This window comes from Seriola dumerili, unplaced genomic scaffold (genome assembly GCF_002260705.1).
Source record: "Seriola dumerili isolate Sdu_G_001 unplaced genomic scaffold, Sdu_1.0 BDQW01000362.1, whole genome shotgun sequence".
NCBI lineage: Eukaryota > Metazoa > Chordata > Actinopteri > Carangiformes > Carangidae > Seriola > Seriola dumerili.
In genome coordinates this window covers 809,033-827,903 of record NW_019174617.1, presented here as the reverse complement: position 1 = coordinate 827,903, position 18,871 = coordinate 809,033, and the positions used below count along the sequence as shown (strand labels likewise).

General features: G+C 39.9%; 1 protein-coding gene across 4 annotated transcripts; it reads right to left on the bottom strand.

Annotated features, from left to right (window-relative positions):
• Positions 1 to 4,487: 4,487 nt before the first annotated feature.
• Positions 4,488 to 17,011, bottom strand: LOC111233062 (active breakpoint cluster region-related protein-like). 4 transcript variants are annotated; one of them, XM_022760803.1, is made up of 22 exons: positions 16,912 to 17,011; positions 16,426 to 16,538; positions 15,652 to 15,756; positions 14,015 to 14,248; positions 13,128 to 13,235; positions 12,963 to 13,017; positions 12,833 to 12,885; positions 12,483 to 12,620; positions 12,191 to 12,312; positions 11,214 to 11,370; positions 10,989 to 11,108; positions 10,816 to 10,891; positions 10,114 to 10,209; positions 9,832 to 9,906; positions 9,623 to 9,720; positions 9,093 to 9,194; positions 8,284 to 8,447; positions 7,854 to 7,993; positions 6,763 to 6,897; positions 6,315 to 6,420; positions 5,855 to 5,996; positions 4,488 to 5,084 (listed from the first exon to the last, which is right to left on the bottom strand). In XM_022760803.1, exons 1-22 carry the CDS (start codon positions 16,961 to 16,963, stop codon positions 4,983 to 4,985), a joined length of 2,493 nt encoding a protein of 830 aa, XP_022616524.1. In that variant the 5' UTR covers positions 16,964 to 17,011; the 3' UTR covers positions 4,488 to 4,982. The 4 variants fall into 4 exon arrangements, with proteins under 4 accessions (XP_022616524.1, XP_022616525.1, XP_022616526.1 ...); XM_022760804.1 differs by having other exon boundaries at positions 9,832 to 9,903; XM_022760805.1 differs by having other exon boundaries at positions 16,426 to 16,532.
• Between the last annotated feature and the right edge of the window lie 1,860 nt (positions 17,012 to 18,871).

The following is an 18,871-nucleotide window of genomic DNA, read 5'->3' as shown; positions in this document are numbered from 1 at the left end:
GAATAAAAATGTCAAAAAACGTCATAATATGTATGGAATAAAAAGTCATAGATTTGATTAGATTCTTTAGACTTTATTGTCATATTTCAGAGTACAGGTACACAGCCACACATCCAACAAGTTGAGTGAGGACTTAAGGTGTTCAAAAGCCTGTCCCTGCTCCACCGTCCAGTCAGAGGCACACAACTTTCTGCCTGACAGTTTATTCTTATGTTGTTTGCCTTTCCTTTTTTCACCCTTCAGCAGATCAAAGAGCAGCTTGGCAATGGCGGAGTACCTGGGCACGTGCTGATAGTAATTACCCATCGCCAAAAAGGACCTTACCCGCTTCTGATATGGGGTCACACCATCAGGCTCCATGAGGTCAGTAGTTGTCATGTTTTTGATGTTCTCAACCTTACTGGGGTCTGTTGAAACACCAGTCTCGTCCATTATGTGGCCGAGAAACTTGACAGACCTCCTGAGAAAGAAGCACTTTTCCTCCATCTCGCTCAGCACTTGGCGTAGCTTCTGGTACTGGCCAGGGGGCACATGGGAGCCTGAATGGTCTGTCATCTGACAGGTGTATGCGGTATACAAAGCCTTTCGCCTCCCCACAGTCAAGATGGTGGCGTGAAAAGACATCTTGATACTGCAAAACAAGGTCAGCCGTTCTCCTTTTGCAGCCCTCAGATACTTCACATGGCACTGCTCATATGCTAGACGATGGTGGGCTGGGCCACTCAGAGGTGATCGTGGTGACGTGGCTTTTCAGCTGTGTAGCACCACCTGTGTAGTCCTCAACTCTCTCTACTAATCATCAATCCTCAGTTGAACATCACATGAGGTCCACTCCTGCATTTGCTTACACGCAGGATAACTCTGGGTCGGGACAGTGTTTGATGAACATGAGAGCCACTTCATCATTCATGCTCTCTGTCTGCTTCCCTCGTCTGCGTAGGCCCTCAAGAGCTAGGTCTGCTGCCTTGTTCAGTCCTAATCCAATAGTCGACAGGGTTTTCTCTGTGCTTGGGAAGAGTAGGATAAAAGACGGCAAGAGGGAGACATGAGGGGGCTTCACTGAAATAGTGGAGAAGAACATCATATGACTTCAGGTTTCCTTTTAACATCAAGTGTAGGATCACTATGCAAGGCTATCTTCACAACATCCCTGGCCTTGCCCATTAAGTGGCAAGGCCAGGGATGGCCTTGCCACTTAATTTCTTCTGCTTGTTCACACACAGGAATCTCTTGTTTTCTGAGGTGAGTTTTATTCAAGTCAATCCAGTCCTGGACTGAGTATTTGTCAGTGCTGTAACCTCTGAATGTCTGGAGTACTTTATCAGGTTTAACATGGACTGTCACATGTGGAAGGTCATGGCTGTTAACTTCACATTATATGTTCTCGGTGGTGGAGGAAGTCTGGTGGTCACTATTCATGTTTACAACACCAGCTGACATTAGCTTAGCAACAACGGATTCACCGACTTGAGCACCTAACTGCCCTACCATGTCTGTGAGGGGGTGAATGGCATCAACATCACTGTTGGGTGTGGAAGTCAGGGGACACTCCCTCATTAACCTCATTAAGGGCTCTGACCTAACCCTGTTTCTGCACAACCATCAGGTGTGAACTTTGAATGCCCCACTGCCCCACTGTCAGCAGTATCACTGAACCAAGCACCCCTACCTTTAGGGAAAGTAGGACTAGCAAACCTATCCATTGTTATTTTAACAGCTGCTTTTAACCATTAATGTACTTGCGTTGTGTGTTTATAGAAACAAAATGGAGTAGAAAAACAAATCAAATGGGAGCACAAGAATAATATATGTAGCAGTAAACAAAAGTCGTCAACTAACTGAGGGTAAAAAAAAACAAACAAACATATACACATTGCTAAACAAGAGCTTTAAATTTTCACAGGAAAACATTTCACCCACGGTCAATTTTACGAACAAATCTCCTCAAAACCACATGGTTTTGTATGGTTTTATATATAAAAAGAGGAAAACAATGCCACCTGGTGGCCAAAGGAACACAGAACGTGGGGTGACGTGACTAAACAGACAACAAAATTTATAACTTAACAAAGAAAAACACATACCTGCAGAAGACATTAAAACACATTAACTGCCTCCTGGTCTCTCCTTTCTGCACCCTATACAAGCAAAACAACAGTGTTTATACTAGGGAATGCAAGCTGCGCTGCGTAGGTTGCATGACACAAGGCGAACTGCCGGATTCGCGCCAAAAAAAATGTGAAACTAAAAACGCCTGTAAGACTTACATTACCGGTCAAAACAACACAAAACCGCTTGGTGACATAATAATATGCAACTGAGAACAATATGCACCAAGGATTATAACATAAATAGCTCAATTTCCACAGAAAATAACATAATATCACAGCAGTATTCTCTCGCACAACTTACCCTCAGTAATGCAAGATGGCACTGTGGGGGGTAGAAGGGAGGAGCTACGGAAGCCCAGGGGGTACGGAAAAGGTAGAGTGCAAGCAGGTAATTTCCACAGGAAAAATTAATAAAATAACGAGTAAATAAAAATAATTAATTGAGATAAAATTCACAAATACTCAAAATAATCATTAAATGATAAATAAAATTCACAAACACAAATTGGAAATGATGATTAATAAAGTGCATTTTTAACTCTGTTACACCCACCCCCACTGAACTTTATCGAATATGAGCACCAACTACACAGTATACACCACAGAAAACAGCAAAAATTCACAAATTACCAGGGGTCATGAACAAGAAGACCAACACCGAATGTGTCCCATAAGGATGAAGTGGTATGAGAGCAGCGGTTATCCCTCAATCCAGCAACTGGTAACAGGGTGCCTTGTACACCCCACAAGACCCCAACCAATAGTGTAGTGCAGGCCCATGACACAGTATAAAATTAAAACAGTTGAACATTATATCAATACAAAAACTTTCAGACCCATAAGGGGCATAGGCTATCTGATTAAGATTTTGGTCAGCAAAAGCCTGAAACACAGATTTGCAAACAGCTTTAACACTGAACTTGTCCTGAACAACATCCTGCCTGGACATGGTTTGTATTAGTCTGTTCACAGGTTTGACTAAGCGACCAAATCTTGACCTGACATGTGTCTGTGCATTACAGGACATGGTTGATGTCTGGTCAACAGTGTGCAGAATGTCTGAGGCATTATCTGTCTATGTCATGGTATTGAGAGCAGGGTCTGACTGACTCACACTGGCTGGGATGTCCACAGCAGTCAAAGGGGTGGAGTCACAAGTCACAGGCCGATCTGTCGTGTGGCCCTCAGATGAGACTGGGCAGTCCTGGGGGTCAGACCTTTGTCAAAAAACATCATAGTATAGCAAGGTCATAGTATAGCAAGGCATAAAACATCATAGGATAATAAGGCATAAAAATTTCAAAAACGTCATAGTATAGCCAGGCATAAAACATCATAGTATAGCCAGGCATAAAACATCATAGTATAGCAAGGCATAAAACATCATAGTATACTAAGACATAAAAATGTCAAAAAAACGTCATAGTATAGTAAGGCATAAAATGCCATAGTATAATAAGGCATATAACTCATAGTATAATAAGGTCATAATAGGTTTATACAAATGACAACCACGACATGTAGCAAAGACTTTCTGTAGAAATGAAGTCAGCGTATGATCTTTGTTGACAAGGTGGTGTCTGCACATTAAGTCTGAGTGTGGAACAGACTGTGTGGAACAAGTGCCGTCACAAGTCTAGCATCTGACTTCTCCTGTAAAAAGTTTCCCACCATTCCCAGGTGTCGACCAGTCGTCTGGTCCAGTCCTTAGTCACAAACGTCGCGGGCCTTCCTCAGCTTTGTAGTCTGCAATGGGAACCTCATTTTGTCTTTGTAGTCGTCAAGCAGAACCTTATTTTGGCAACCACAGTGTTAGAGGGGACAGGTGATTTATGACGCTCTGTTCTTTTCCAGTCTGAGACTTGTTCTGGATGTTGTTATGGTGTCCGCACACGGTTCTCAGTGTGTTAGTACTGGCAGAGCTGGACTGGGGGTCCAGGATTAGCGATCAAAAGACTGAGGGGGGGGTTTGGGGTAAAAGGTTAGAGGTAACATTAGCCCGGCATGCCCAGGTGGTGTGGTTGAAAAGAGACTCCCATCTGTGGTGTGGATGGGTCGAACATGGGCCGTATGTATGTGTGTTTGTGTGTGTGTGGCTTCCAACATGCTGTATATGTGTGTGCATGACTTTTATGGGGTGTACACTTCGTGGTGAACTCCGTCTAGTTGGATCTGAACCGTAACTGATTAGATTTCAGGGTTGAGGATGTGACCTCTGACCTTTTTACAACATCTGCACCCCTGAGTTTTCCTCAACCACATTTCAGCTTCACATTACTCTGTGCCATCAAGTCCATCTGCTTCGTTATGAAGTAAATAAGATGAAAAAAAAAAAAAACAATAAGACAGTTAAAACACAAGTGTACTGGTGTTTAGATTTCAGTTTTATTCACTTCAAATTATTTTTTATAGTAACTTATAATGCATCAAATGTACATTGTGGGAAGAATGTATTCTCATAGCCTGTTTCCAGACCATAAATGAACCTTACTTTGGATAACAGGTCCAAAAAGAGTCCAAAAAAAAAAAAAATTGAATATTTACTATTCCAAGACCACAGAGAAACTCCCAATGTTGTTGAAAATGTGATATGATTGAACACTGGACCTATTATTGTAGTGTAATTTGATCTTAAACATTTAAATATTGATTAAAAGCCAAAATTAATGAGAATTAATGTAGCTTAAAAATGGTTAGATTTAAATGTCATCTGTGTTTATATGTTGGTCTACAGGAAATCTGAAAAGTTTTCAAAAGTGACAAATAAATAAAGACCATATTTCCATCAATAAATACATTTATTGTATTTCTATTGTTTTTCTTTAAACACACTATTTGAGTTTCCTGCCAGCCCTGACACTGATGGTGGTCTCACATGTGGGTGGTCTCATCGTCAGCATCTGTGTCATGTGCCACAGAGATTTGGGCTTCAGGGAGGTTGTTGCACTGCAGGTAGCAGAAAACCACCTGGACCTGAAACACAAACACAGAGAGAGAGAGAGACACATGAACACACAGAAATCATAAGTTTTAAAAAAGTATCACTTAACCTTCACACCACAGCTGAATGTAAATTGTTGGTTAAGTTAGTGACACAAACACTTTTTAATATGTCTTTGCTTAAATAAAAACTCATTAGAAACTCCAAAACCCATTATACAGAGAGGTACAGTGGGTTACATTATAGAATATTGTACAATTTATACATAATTGAATTCCAAGTTGAGATAACTAATTTATGGAAAAAAAATCTCATTTTGATAGCATCAAAAGATAATGTCAATATTTACTTTAATTATTTTATTCAAATAATTATTTATGAATTTCTTTCAGAGTAGATTTTTTTTGTATTTGTTAATTCAATTAAAATAAAATTTAATTAGAATAAGATCTGAAGGGCTGCAATTCTAAAAAAACACAAACAAAAAACTATTACTTAAATTAAATTAGAGAAAATTATTTCTCCAATTCAATTCTTTAATAGAAATTCAGTGAATTCAAAAACTAACACCTGGTGGATATACTTTTTGTTGTTGTTGTTGTTGTTGTTTGTTTGTTTTTATTTAGAGTTAATAAATTTTAATTAAAAAACTACTTTTAGGGTTATTAAAAGGATTCGGTATTTCTCCACATTTTCTAGATGTGACCTCAGTTTTTTATAAACTCTGACTTTCCCTGATCTATGCTAAACAAAGTAAAAAAAAAAAACATTTGGAAAACCAAACACTGTCTCTCACACCCACCTGTACCTCCACCTCCTGAGAGATGTCCACAGCAGGGCCGCCGTGTCCCAGTCCGGCCACAGGGGGGCGTAAAAGGCTCGGACCGAACACTGTGGCCAGGTTCAGGAGGGACATCTTGTTGATGTCCTGCTTCTCAGACACTCTGGGGGAAAATGGATGAGGGGAAATGTGAGGTGCAAGAAACTGGAAGCAACAATGCAGATTCAAATTATCAGCAGCAACATCACAAGTCATTTGGCAGTTGAGGGTGTATGCAACTCTAGAGATGATGTCATTGTCAGTTACTGTCATCAGTTCGGTTTTAATTTTGTTGAATGATGCAGATGTTTTTCATGAATGACACCTCAGTTTAATCTAGGTAATTATTTAAATTATTCTATCGCAGAAACTCAATCTGAGATGAAGCAACGACTGAATTCAGAAGTGATTGTGTGGTGCTGTGTTGTCTGTTGACTCAGACCGTCGGAGGTGGTGCATGAGGTAGAGGAAGGGGTGACGGTTGGCTTCAGGACAGGACTGTAGCAGGGCCAGCATGGAGATGAGCCGTGAGTTTATGTCTTGGATGTCTGAAGAGGAAACAGGTCACATGCAGTTGAGCTGACCTTAAGATTCATTTAGAGGTGTTACAGGTCACGTGTTAACTTTTATCAATCATCTGTGGCTGGTTTTATCTCCAGGTTTTTTTTAAATACCTTTACTGGCAGCAAATGGCCTCTAAAGGTTAGAAAATAACATTTGTTAACGTCACATAAAAGATGCCAAAAAGGGAAACCTTTATATTTATTATATAAGTATATGTAAAGTTTTATATCAAGTGTGTATGTTTTAATGCTACAGATTAAATAAACATTTGTGTTATTCTTTCAGGTTTTGTGTTCTGTCTTGTGTTGTTGATGCGTTGCTCTTACCCAGCGTCGTAGCCAGACTCTGAAACAGCTCAGTGGGTATGAGAGGTTCAGGCAGTTCCCTGAAATACAGTTTGAGAACACCAGAGACAGCGTTCACCTCTGCACTTCTCAGCCTGGTTACTGCTTCACGCAGATCTGAGCGGGACAGGTGATGATGGTTATGATTAGTATTATTGTATCTTCTTTTGGTACACACTCCCCTCTTTATAAGAACAAAAGCCCCGTCATAAAAAATGAGCATGTAGCTGACAGCTCCCGACATGAAGCCTAATGCAACTTAACTTAAGCAACTTTTAATAACTGACCCACTGAGGTTTTGTTCGTCAGACTGTGGTCACTCAGGACCAAACACAAACAACTAAGGCATTGAACAACAAGTCTAAGAGTGTACAGCCATGTTAGCAGCTCACTGAGGTTGCACAGTGGTGCTTTGAGCTAAATGCTAACATCACCATGCTCAGTGTTAATGCTAACATGCTTACAGTCAGCAGACTTAATGTTTAACATCTTGTGTTCGTATGCTAACAGTTGCTAATTAGCACTAAACACAAAGTATAGCTGTGGCTAATGGCTAATGTCATTAGTTTTGCAGGTATTTCTTCATGAATCAGTTCACTGGACAAATAAAAATTATTCTGGACCTTTGTGATTGTGCTTTAGCATGAATTTTAATGCAAAATTTTGGACCCTTAGCGCCTAACGAATTGTCCAAAGCCTCTTTATGGTGCTCTATGAGCTTTTATATTTTTGTTGGTGATGAAGGCTGTTTTCAGCCGTTTGCATTGTTTGATAATGTGAAACTGGGGGGAAACTGTCAAGAGAAGATTGATTGTCAGTGCATTTCACTGGAACCAAATATGAGACATTTGGACAAAGTTTCACCCCCTGTAATGAATCAAAACATGAAGTAAAAAAGTAAAAATAAAAGTCTCCCACGTTTGGGCCCTGATTTCTGGCCTTACTCTGACAAACACCTGTTGTTTCAAGCAATCGGAGAATATGAAATAACAACTGCCGTGTCTGAATTACACTTTTGAGACATAGCAGCACATGCCAGCAGAGAACGGAGGTTTCGCTGTGTGTTTTCTTACTGCTGTTGAACGCAGCTTTGAGCATGTTGATTTCACTGGTGGTTCCTGAGACCCGGTAGATTCCCACCTCATCCATGCCTCTCCTCTCCACCTCCTCCACACTGCATCGCACCACATGGGGCACCAGCACTCCCTCGTGTCTGGCAGAGAATAGAATAGAAAAGTATGAAGAGAAACACCTCCTCAGAATGGGTTGATCGGTTTGATTTCAGACTTCATTCTTGCCACACTTCTGCTTCTTTTCAGCCAACTGTCCCACAAAACAAACCGCCTACTTCCTGAAACTGGCTGTGCGAAATGGGACAGAGGGGAAATTAAGCTGTAGACTCAACTGCAGCTTTCAGTTTCAAGTATTTTAGCCCCCCTCGTGAGCACAGACAGGGTCGGTGTAAACACTTTTGTTGTATTCGAAAGACTGGCAGGGACTTACTGAGCCACACTTTCAATAGGGACACAGAAGACGGGCTGTTGTTGAGCTGTGGAGCTGGGCAGGTTGAGCGGGTGGGGATTGTACTTAAGGGACAGAGTCACTTCCACTTGGCCGAGCTGTAGAGTCTGTCTCCTCCATCGCTTATTCAGGGATTTAGAGTCCAGCTGATAAACACAAATATGTTCAAATCAACATGAAGGCAGGATTTTACAGAAGGACAACATGTTGAGATTTGTATCATGCATCTTAAAATAAATAGTTTGAGTGAGAACCAAGGTTAGAAAACGGTCTAGGTCCACCCACCTCTGTTTTTATGTAGACCTTACATTCTACATGCACACATTGAACATGGTGCTACGGTAGGTAAAAATTTCACTCAAATCACTGACTTGCAGTGGGTGCTAATATATTTTCTTTTTTTAAATCTATTCTTTATATATTTATAGCAGCATTCATTCGTTCTTTCAGCCACTTCGGGGCAGCACAACAAGCTGAAAACACAACATGGACATATTACACATTTACAAACTATTGTTTATGAAGACATTGAGGAGATACGGCGCCATATTAACATTGACTTAGAGTGATGCTTTGGGCCATCCGATGAATTCCAATAGTCCAACATGGTCTCTCCTTTAAGCTCTGTTTTCGGTTTCTACCATCTCTCAAAGGAAATATGTGAGAGTGAACCCAAACAGTAAAGTTGTGGCCCATAAAAACCAAAACAATGAGCTTAAAGACACTAAAATGCTCTGCGGAGCTGAGACGCAACAGGTAATAATAAGCTGAAGCTGAAAGTATCTTCATACCCTGAAAGTAGTTTTTCCCAGGACAGTGTCATCCTGTCTGTCAGACTGACTCACACAGAGCACCTTCACGTTCTGAGCCCCGTCCACCTGGAAAGACAGCTCCTGTTTGAAATAAAGAAGATGTCGTTAACGCTGACACCAAACACTTCAGTGTCCTAAAGCTGCGACAAGAGCATTCATGCCTCACTGTAAGCCTTTCAATCCTGGCTACCAGTTGGATTTAGAGTAGGTTTTACTGCCACTGATCATGTTTAAAGCATGGCCACACTACAGACTTTTTAATCCCCTATAAGTTCAACTGAGGCCTGACATCGCGTCGGATGCTGTCTAGACATGAGGATGTCATTCAGCAACATGGACTGCCTGACAAATCATCTACCAACTGTGTCAAACTATCAGATCTACAAGACCATAAGACGGGCAACCACAGTGTGAGTTTTTAACTCCATAAATAACTTTTCTGTTTCAAGTTTCAAGTTTTCAGACCAAAATAAGATGAACAATTTTGTTTTAAAGTGCCAAAGTCTGACCTGGTCCCAGTGTGGGTTGAGGCTGTGGACTGAAGAGTGTGTCTGGGCCTTTGTATCATAAAACTCATAGCCATCCACTTCCACACACATATAAACACCTGCAAGAAAAGGTGCCAAAAATTATATGACCTTATCATTGACCTGCTCCCAAAGAATTTTAGCTATTCAATTAAACTTTTCTTAGTGTGATGTAAAATATCAAAACATACAGGTTGGTTGTTGCAGGCCCCAGGCAGAGTGAATCGCCACAGTCAGAGTCCCACACAACGACTCCATGTCCTCTACTGGTGGGAGACAGGGACAAAAAAATACCCTAAAGCTCACTGGATTTAACCGACCTGAACTAATCTGAAACTTAGTAAGATGAGAGAGATGTAGGCAGCATGAAGAGATCAGAGTCAGTGTATTTTATTTCAGATTGAGGACGTGTTTCGGTGGACATTAAAACAGTGTGAGTGAGTGAGGTAGATAAAGAGAAATGTTGGTTGTACCAGCGTTGGAGCTTTGTAGTGGTGGTTGCTGGGTCATTCTCAGTTTCACACATGCACTGGTGAGAGTGAGCAAGTCTGGAGGGACTGTTTCTATGTCTGACAAACAACACATGGCAAGAATAGGCACCAAACAGCTGACACAGTGACTAAAGAACGAAAAAACAAAATCACATTACACTTGATACCAAAAGCAGATATATTCCATCACATGGGACAAAAAAGCTGATAATCCTCATATTTAAGAAGCTTGAACCTGAGAATCTTTGACATTTTTGCATGAAAAATTTATGATTAATCGACTATCAAAAAGTGGTGCTGGTTCCAGCATCAATCATGTAAAATTGATATGTATCAGCAGCAGGCATATGAAGAAAACTGTCACACTTTAGTTGATCTTTTTGGACATTTCAAGTTTCTCACCTATGCAGACTGTTAACCAAGTCACAGCTACTCTTTTCACAAGTCTTTCCCATTTAGCTATCACTCCACGGAAACCATGATGGTGTTGAAGCTGCATAGGTGTTAACGCCCAACCCACATAAAGATCCTTCACAGATGACTGTATTTTAGCGTTCGGCCATCTGTTAGCAGAAATGATCTACTGATAGATGGCCAACAATCGTCTTTAAAATTTGGTAAACAGAATGAAGAAATCTAGTAATTCTAGCAATGGCTTCCAGCTTTGCTGTAATGGGAACTTACTATCTGCGGTGAGTTTATGAATGGCTTCTCTCCATTCTTCAAGTTCATACATCGAGGAGAAGAGGAGAGTGTGACTCTGCAGTGAGACAAAACAGATTGCTCTTATCATGCTATTGCTAATACATTTTCTTGAAAATATTAGGGTGTGTGTTAGTATGCGTGTGTGTGTATACCTTGCCACTAGGGCTGTGCAGCTCCAGTCTATAAACAGGAGAGTGTGTGAGCAGCAACAGCTCCATTTGCTCCAGTTTCTTCCTGCTACGAGCCCCCAAGTTCATGCCTCTGACTCCCTTCTTAACAAACACACACACACACATTTTTATATTTCAATCATGTGTTTAAAAAAAAACTGGTCACACTCTTCTTTCTGTATTTGTGTCGCCTTCACATAAACATACTACTTGTTGCTGTAGCTGCTGTCGGAGGATGAACATCTTGGATCTTATGGTGTGTAAGCGGAGGTGTGTGTCAGATGATCGCTCATGATCTGCAACCCAGCGTAGTTTGAGACCAGCGAGAGGCAGATACCAGCAGAACCTGTACTGATCCTGCTTCCTGGAGGAAACACACACAAACAGAATTTTAAAAGAAATTTTTGCAAATGTATTTAAAGGGAGAAACTGAATCATCACATTGACGTTAAATAATTAGACCCTTTGCTATGACACTTAAACATTTACACCTGTTTCTACACCTTGATTAGAGTCCAGCTTTGGTCAATTCTATTGATTAGACATGATTTGGCACACACCTGTCTAAATAAGGTCTCATAGATGACAATGCATATCTTACATACTGTATAAAGTACTGCCACTGAGTGGTAGGTGCTATTAAACTAACTTTTTATCCATTACTTTTAGCTAGTCTAAGCTAACTCTTTATCCATTAATTTTGCTATTTAACAATTAGTTTTATTTTTATTAATGTGTATCTATTATCTTTTGCTAATTCACTGTTTTCCATTACTTTTAGCTAACTATCTGTGCCGCTTATTTATTATTTATCACTTTAAGCTAACGTAATCAATTTATACTTTTACCTTAACTAACTGTTTCAATTGTTTATGCATTACTTTTAGCTAACTGTTTGAGCTGTTTGAAAAGTTTATTGCTTTTAGCCATTTCAACCATTATCCACTTCTTTTATCTGCTTAAACTTCTCTGTTTGCTGGCTTGTAGCAAGTACTTTTCATGCAACATGTGAAAATATTTTTTCAGTGAAATCATAATTTGTATTTTTTCACATTAGCTTAGATACTGAACAAAATGACACCATTTTATGACAAACAGCTGAGAACAAGATACAACATGAGGTGTTGCTACCGTTACATTTTTAATATGTAGACCACATTTCCCACAAGCCCTGGTGTTCTCACCCTCTGGTTGCATGTTTGAATCTGGTGCACAGCAGGAGGTCGGTGTAAAGAAAGAGGTGACGCAGGCTGCGTTCCCCCTCGCTCACATCCACCACAAAGCCGTCACGCATCAGCTGACGCCTCTGGGGTCGATACAAACACACACAAAGGCACGTTATGTACTTGGGGGGCAGTTACTGTACACTGTCAGGTGTGTGTGTGTGTGTGTGGGGGGGGGGGGGGTGCACATGTAAAAATGCATTTAAACACATTTGCATGTTCATCAGACAGATTTTGTACAGACGAGCCTCACCATGCCATGACTGAGCATGACCTCTCGTTTGCATTGTGAACTTTCATTGACACCAGATAGGAAGCTACGAGACAATCGAAGAGCTTCCTGTAAGGCGACGTAATCTGCATGCTCCACTGGTGTCGTCTGCAGGAGGTCCTACAAGGATATAGAAAGGTTGCTCAGTCAGAAAATGCCAGGTGGGGAAAAGAGTAGAAAAAGATCCTACTGCAGGTACTCTGCTTCAATTACGTCCCTGGAGAAAACAGTAGCAGCTATGAAGGTAAAATTGGAGGTTTAGGATTTGAAATGAAATATTAAATGTGAAAGTAAGAAGAATTAATGAAATTAATTATCCAGGGTTTTCTTACACGCAGCACTAGTGTGGTCTTGGTCACTCTGTCCAAAGGCTTGTACAGTAGAGCTGTGAAGGGACAGACAGCAGTCAGACATAAGCAGCCAACAAGTCGTTCTATATAAAAACACATTTAGAGTTTGTACCTTCAAATGTGTATTTGGTCCGAGCTTTGTCTGCACCGTTGTTAGTCATCATGCTCTGAAAAAGCAAGAGACAAAGTGAGGCTGGTAGGGATAATGATATAACTTGTTACTGTAGGTGAGTATTCTTGTATCTTTCCAATCCTCTGGAAATACAGTTGTTAGTACCTCGGCCAGAGTTCGGAAGCGAGGGTCTGACTGTGTGCACTTGTGAACAACTTCAACGGCTTCCTCATAGTTTTCAATGAAACCACCATACAGACCAATCTGGTTCACCTGTGTGAGCAAAATAAAACGGATGAGATACATATTTGATGATTAGGTGTGTGGACATCCATTGATAACAGATTTTAAAACTGTAGAATATCTTTTTGATATTTGCCACATGAAACTTTAAACAAAATTTCCTCAAAAATAATATATTACAATTATGCAGAAAAATTAACACTTTCGCAGATGATGTCATCATTTCCTTTGAATGTGGTTGGTAATCTGGGAGAACCAGAGCCATCCCATGGGGGGCATATATGACCAGAGGGAAAATTTATAGAAAGACTAAAGTTAGAGCTTTTTTCATAGCAGAGATTGAACACAGTTGTGACGTGGGGAACTTGATTCACATGACTTGACTCAAGTCAGACAAGTTTGAGGACTTGAGACTTGTCTGACTAAAACTGATAAAAGACTCAATTTGACTTAGACTTGGTTTGGTTTTACATATGAAACAATATCCATGCACTTATAAAGTGCAAAAAACCTAAACAAAAAAATGTAATCCAAACAAACAAAACAGATTCAATAGAGTATCTCAAGTCATGTTTGTGTCCACCTGGTGAATGAAAGTAAGAATATTCACTCTCCTTTAGCTTTGCTTTGGTCTCCACCAACTCCTGTGGAAAGTATGTGGGACTTTAGCTGCTAAATGATTCACTAAGTTCACCAGCTAGTCTTTAACTTTGTCTTTCTGCCATTTGACCAGGTCGTGTACAGTGGGTTTAACAGAGCTTTTTTGCTAAAAACAAAGGATACAAGCTCTAACTCAACAGAAAACTCACCATTTTCAGAAACAGGTCCCCCACTATCAGCTCAAACCCTGTGTGGCTCATCTGTCTTTCCTCACCCGAGCTTGGATCTGTCTGGCGGTGAGTACTCAGCTGGGCCTTCAGGCCAGAGTAGAAGCTTTGGTGCATGTCTCTGAGCTCGGGCACCTGGTAGAAAACAGTCTGGACCTGTCGACTGGACAGAACTGGCTTGGAGGTCCCGGCTGAGGCCCGCAGAGCCTTCATGGGCTAGATACAAAAAAAAAAGCAGTACAAGGGGAGAGGTGCAAGGTCAACAGTTTAAGTGAGAAGAACATGGAGGACAAAGATAAAGTGGCTGTGGTGAAAATTAGACTGTGTGAACATACTGAATCGAGTGCCCACCAAGCCTCACTCACTTGTGTTTCAGTACCCTCTCAGCTTTGGTACATATATTCTCAAACCACTGCTAAATAAATATAGAATACATTTTCATGAAAAATATGAATAACACCCACACAATGGCTTATGCATATGAGCTACAACAGCACAAACAAAGAACAGCAATAAGAACATCTGAAACACCTGATTCATGTTCATGTTCAGTGTTTTTTAAGTCAAATGAGTCACATCTTGAATGAGAATGAGGAAACAGGGGGTTGCCGTTGCTATTAATAGCACAGAAAAAAGAAATAAGAAATTGTCCAAGGAAACCCCTCCTAAATCAACCCAAACCGCAAAAACATTCTTCTGCTCTCATTGACTAGCGACTGAAATGCTAAAAGCAACAACAAGGATTCTTTTAAAGACAAGTATATGCCAGAGTCTTTCTTGGCCAGGCAACCAGCAGAGGCTCATTTAATCCTACATAAACTGATTATCATTTTTACACTTCTTTTTGAACAAATGAGAAGTAAAGTGTTAATTAGTGAGCTTTAAAGGTGCCTGTACGTGGACTTTTATTAGCTTTGAACAGTGCCAGGCTAGGTGTTTCTCCTTGTTTACAGTCTTTGTGTTAAGATAAGATAACCGTCTGCTTGCTGTAGCTTCATATAAACTGCAAACATGACAGAAGTTTCAATTGAGAAAAAAGGGGAACCCCATTTCTAAGGGAGAACCATCCACCTGTGGTCAGACAAGTAAGCTGAACAATGATGAGGCTAGATATCAGGGCTGTATATGATCTTTAATGACCCAATGTTAACCAGAGGCAGAAAAAACAACTCAGACATAGTAAACGACACATACAAAACAATAAAATGACCTCCTGTGTGTTCATGTAAATTAAAAATAACATATTTGAAGAGTTAATATTGAACAAAAAAAGAGTTACTGGGTGATTCTGGGTGATATATGGTTTAAAAAAAAGCATGTCTAATTTCACGACATGTGTTGTGAGAGTAGAATTGAAATGGGGAAGTTTAACCGTGATGATAATCATATCAACAGGGGTTTTCTCTGCTTTTGCAATATGATTACGCTTGTGGAATAACAAATGTTGAATAACAAGAGTAGAGTTTGTGCTCGTGTTGTACATATAAAAAGTATAAAAAAAGTAAGAAATCAGAATTAATTTTCATGTCTGTCTGTGTGTGTGTGTGTGTGTATGTGTGTGTGTGTGTGTGTGTGTGTGTGTGTGTGTGTGTGTGTGTGTGTGTCTTTGTTAATGTTACCATCAGCAGTGCCTCCAGCTCTCTGAGATAAACCTCCTCACTCTCCAGGATGCCCTTTAGAACCACAAGCCTCCTCTCCAACATTTCCTCCGGGCTGCACGACGTCTGAATCAGACATTCAAACAAAATGTTCATCAGAGTCACTCTCAAATCAGTATCATGACAATTAATTCAGTCAGTCACACTCCAATAGTAACATCTGATACAACAGTAGACATCTGAAATGGCAACAGTCATAACAGTAAGATTTTGAGGTGAGATTTATTTTAATGAGATAAATCCTGGGCCGTCTCTAACAGCTCAGATCAGTTTATCGTAATCAGCCTAATATTTCATTACTTCAATGTTAACTAGGCTACTAATAAACATGAACAGAAAATGACTGTATCTTACACATACAGCAGTGAGTCTGTTGGATCCCAACGAGGTTACAACAATATTAAATTTATTCATTTTTTCAGTTTAATATTATTTTTGGCATTATGTGGTATTCTGTAAAATTCACTAAAATGTAGGTAGATTGATTTCCAATAAGTGGGAGAAGGCAATAACTATTATAAAGTATTGAAAGGTTTTAGGATGCATCTTTATTTGCATCTCAGACCACATGTATGCCGCTTGTGGCCTTGGATCCCTTTCAGTTTTCCTATTGCCATCATGAGAATAAAAGTGCTGAAAGAATTGAACTGCCAACTAGTGAATAATGGAGGAGCTACAGACAGTCGAGTGAGCGATGCAAAAACATTTTGTGATGTGGACGAAATGTGAACTCACAGGGGTGTCGGGGAAGTCTAAACTCTCTGCTTGGAAAGGGGAGAAAATACAGGACGCTGCCTCCTCCTGGAACACATCCTCCTCCAAGACATCAGTCTCTGCTTCCACTACAACTGACACACAAACATGTAATATATGGTAGTACATGGCTGTTATGGAAAATTAAGTTCCCATATCTACTTCCCCTCTTGGAATGTGTACAAATTAGTTGTGGTCGCAAATTTAAAAAAAGATACCTGCTCTTTAACTGAGGTGGATTAAATAGTAGTTTTTAAAGAAGTTTAAATAGCACATACTGTATATATGTATGTATATATAGTGCATTTTAACAAACATCAATGCTTTTCAAATTGGACACTTTGAGTTTTATGTAGGAATATGAAATGCTGAATTCTACAGTCTAATGGTTTCTCCAAAGACAACATATAACGCTTTATAAATTAACTTTCTCCTCCCACAACAAAACACAATGTCTCCATCCCTCACCTGGTACATGTTGGGTCTCCAGATAATGCACAGCCTCCTGGTAGATGTCCATCAGAGCTCGCAGGTCCTCTCCTCACCGAGCAGGTCAGGGTTTTGGAGACGTAGCATGTGAACACAGACAGCTGGCGAAAGAAAACTTCCTCTTTCTGCTAAGGACGCACAAAAGAGGAAAACACAACTTCCTGTCTGAGTGAAGTGCGCTACTGGCACGTTTAATCCTTTCCCACAGTTGCACTTCACTTCCTGTAAATGTGTTAATTTTACTATTCCGATCTTCACCACTGAATATTCCTTCATCAGTTACTGAAATGATGATTGTTTCTTTAACTAGCTGCCATATGACTATATGAGCCTACATTGTGATCATCTTGTATATTTTGCAAGCCAGTACCAGTTTAAAAGTTATAAAAATGTAAAGATATCTAGTGATAAACATATAAAAGTCAATTTTAAAACATGCATAAATTGCACGTATAATACAGTTGAAATATGTGGAAATCAAATTAGCAGGCAACGAATTAACCAACAAACCAATCATTTATTTAGGAAAAAGCTGCACGAGTTTATTCTCCCGTTAAAGATAAAAGGACTGAGTGACCACTAAGAGCAGAGGAACTGTATTAGTCCAACACTGCCCTCTGCAGGAAAAGAGCTGATACAACCTTATTTCATTCACGTATTTTGCCTCGCTGTCTAAGCTGTGGTGGGTGTCAGCTCTTGATTTGTCCCCTAACTGTAGCTGCTGACGTGATGAATGTAAAACCACTCAACCCCTGAGGCTTTCAAACATTTCCTGCAGCAGCATTTCAACAATAGTAGCAATACTTTGCTACTGCCAGTTGTGGTTTGTATTGTCATAGAGCCATTTCTATGCTCTGACGCTGTTTTTTTGAGAGCAATGAAGATTGTTTTTGTAGGATTGTTTTAGTGTTTAAACACATGAATCAGTCTATTCATATGTTGAGGGACCATGTGTTACAAATAAATAATCTGCATTTCAGTGTTTCTCCATTAATTATAAATCAAATATTTTAATTCTACATTTACAAACATTACCGATATGATCAAACATGAAAAGGCACCAGAAGATATTTGTAACTCAATTTTAGGCCGGCGCTTTAAACCTCTTTTAAACCTCCTTTAAACCTTTCTTTGTGGCCACTTGGGGTGGGAACAATCTGTAAATGCAACAGTTACATATCATCACCTTTTTAGGTTGATGTGCTGAATTTTAGCAAATAGTTGCTTGTTTTGCAGATCAACATTATTCATTATCTGCATCTGCCTGATGAATTTAACTGCCATATTCGCTCTCTTTTACCTCTGTTTTTTGGTCTCCACTGATTCCTGAGGGAAATATCTGGCTCATTAGCTGATAAATTCTCCACCATGTTCACGTCTGAAGTCTGGTGCCTGGCAGGTGGTATACTGTGTGTTTATATTTCCTGGACACAGCTCCCTGATGAGAGCTGTGAGGATGAATTAGAAAAGTATGTTGAGGGCCAGAAATCAAAAACAATGAGCTAAAAGAGAATAAAAACCTCTTGAGATACAACATACTCAGTAACAAACTACTCAGTAAAACTTTAAAACTCTTGAAAACAAAGCAACCGTGTCTTATTTTCAGAATATCCTCACATATAATAGAACTTTTTTTGTGTTGAAAAAGGTTTGAAAGTCTGTTTTGTCTTTAATTGGTTTTTCTATCTTACTCAGTTAAAAACACACACACTTTTGCCTTTATGTTTCCCTTCCCTCTGGCCCAATAAGAAAAAGTTAAACAGAAAATAACAAAAACTTCCAGTCCTCCCAGTTTGTACATGTTTAGAAAGACAATATTTTTGAGAGCACTTGAAGGCAACACTACTGTTACCAAGGGGGGCGCTGCATTCCCAAGTTCAGTCATTACAGTTCTACAGTAAGTGAAGATGCATAAAAACATCCATATTATTGATCAGTT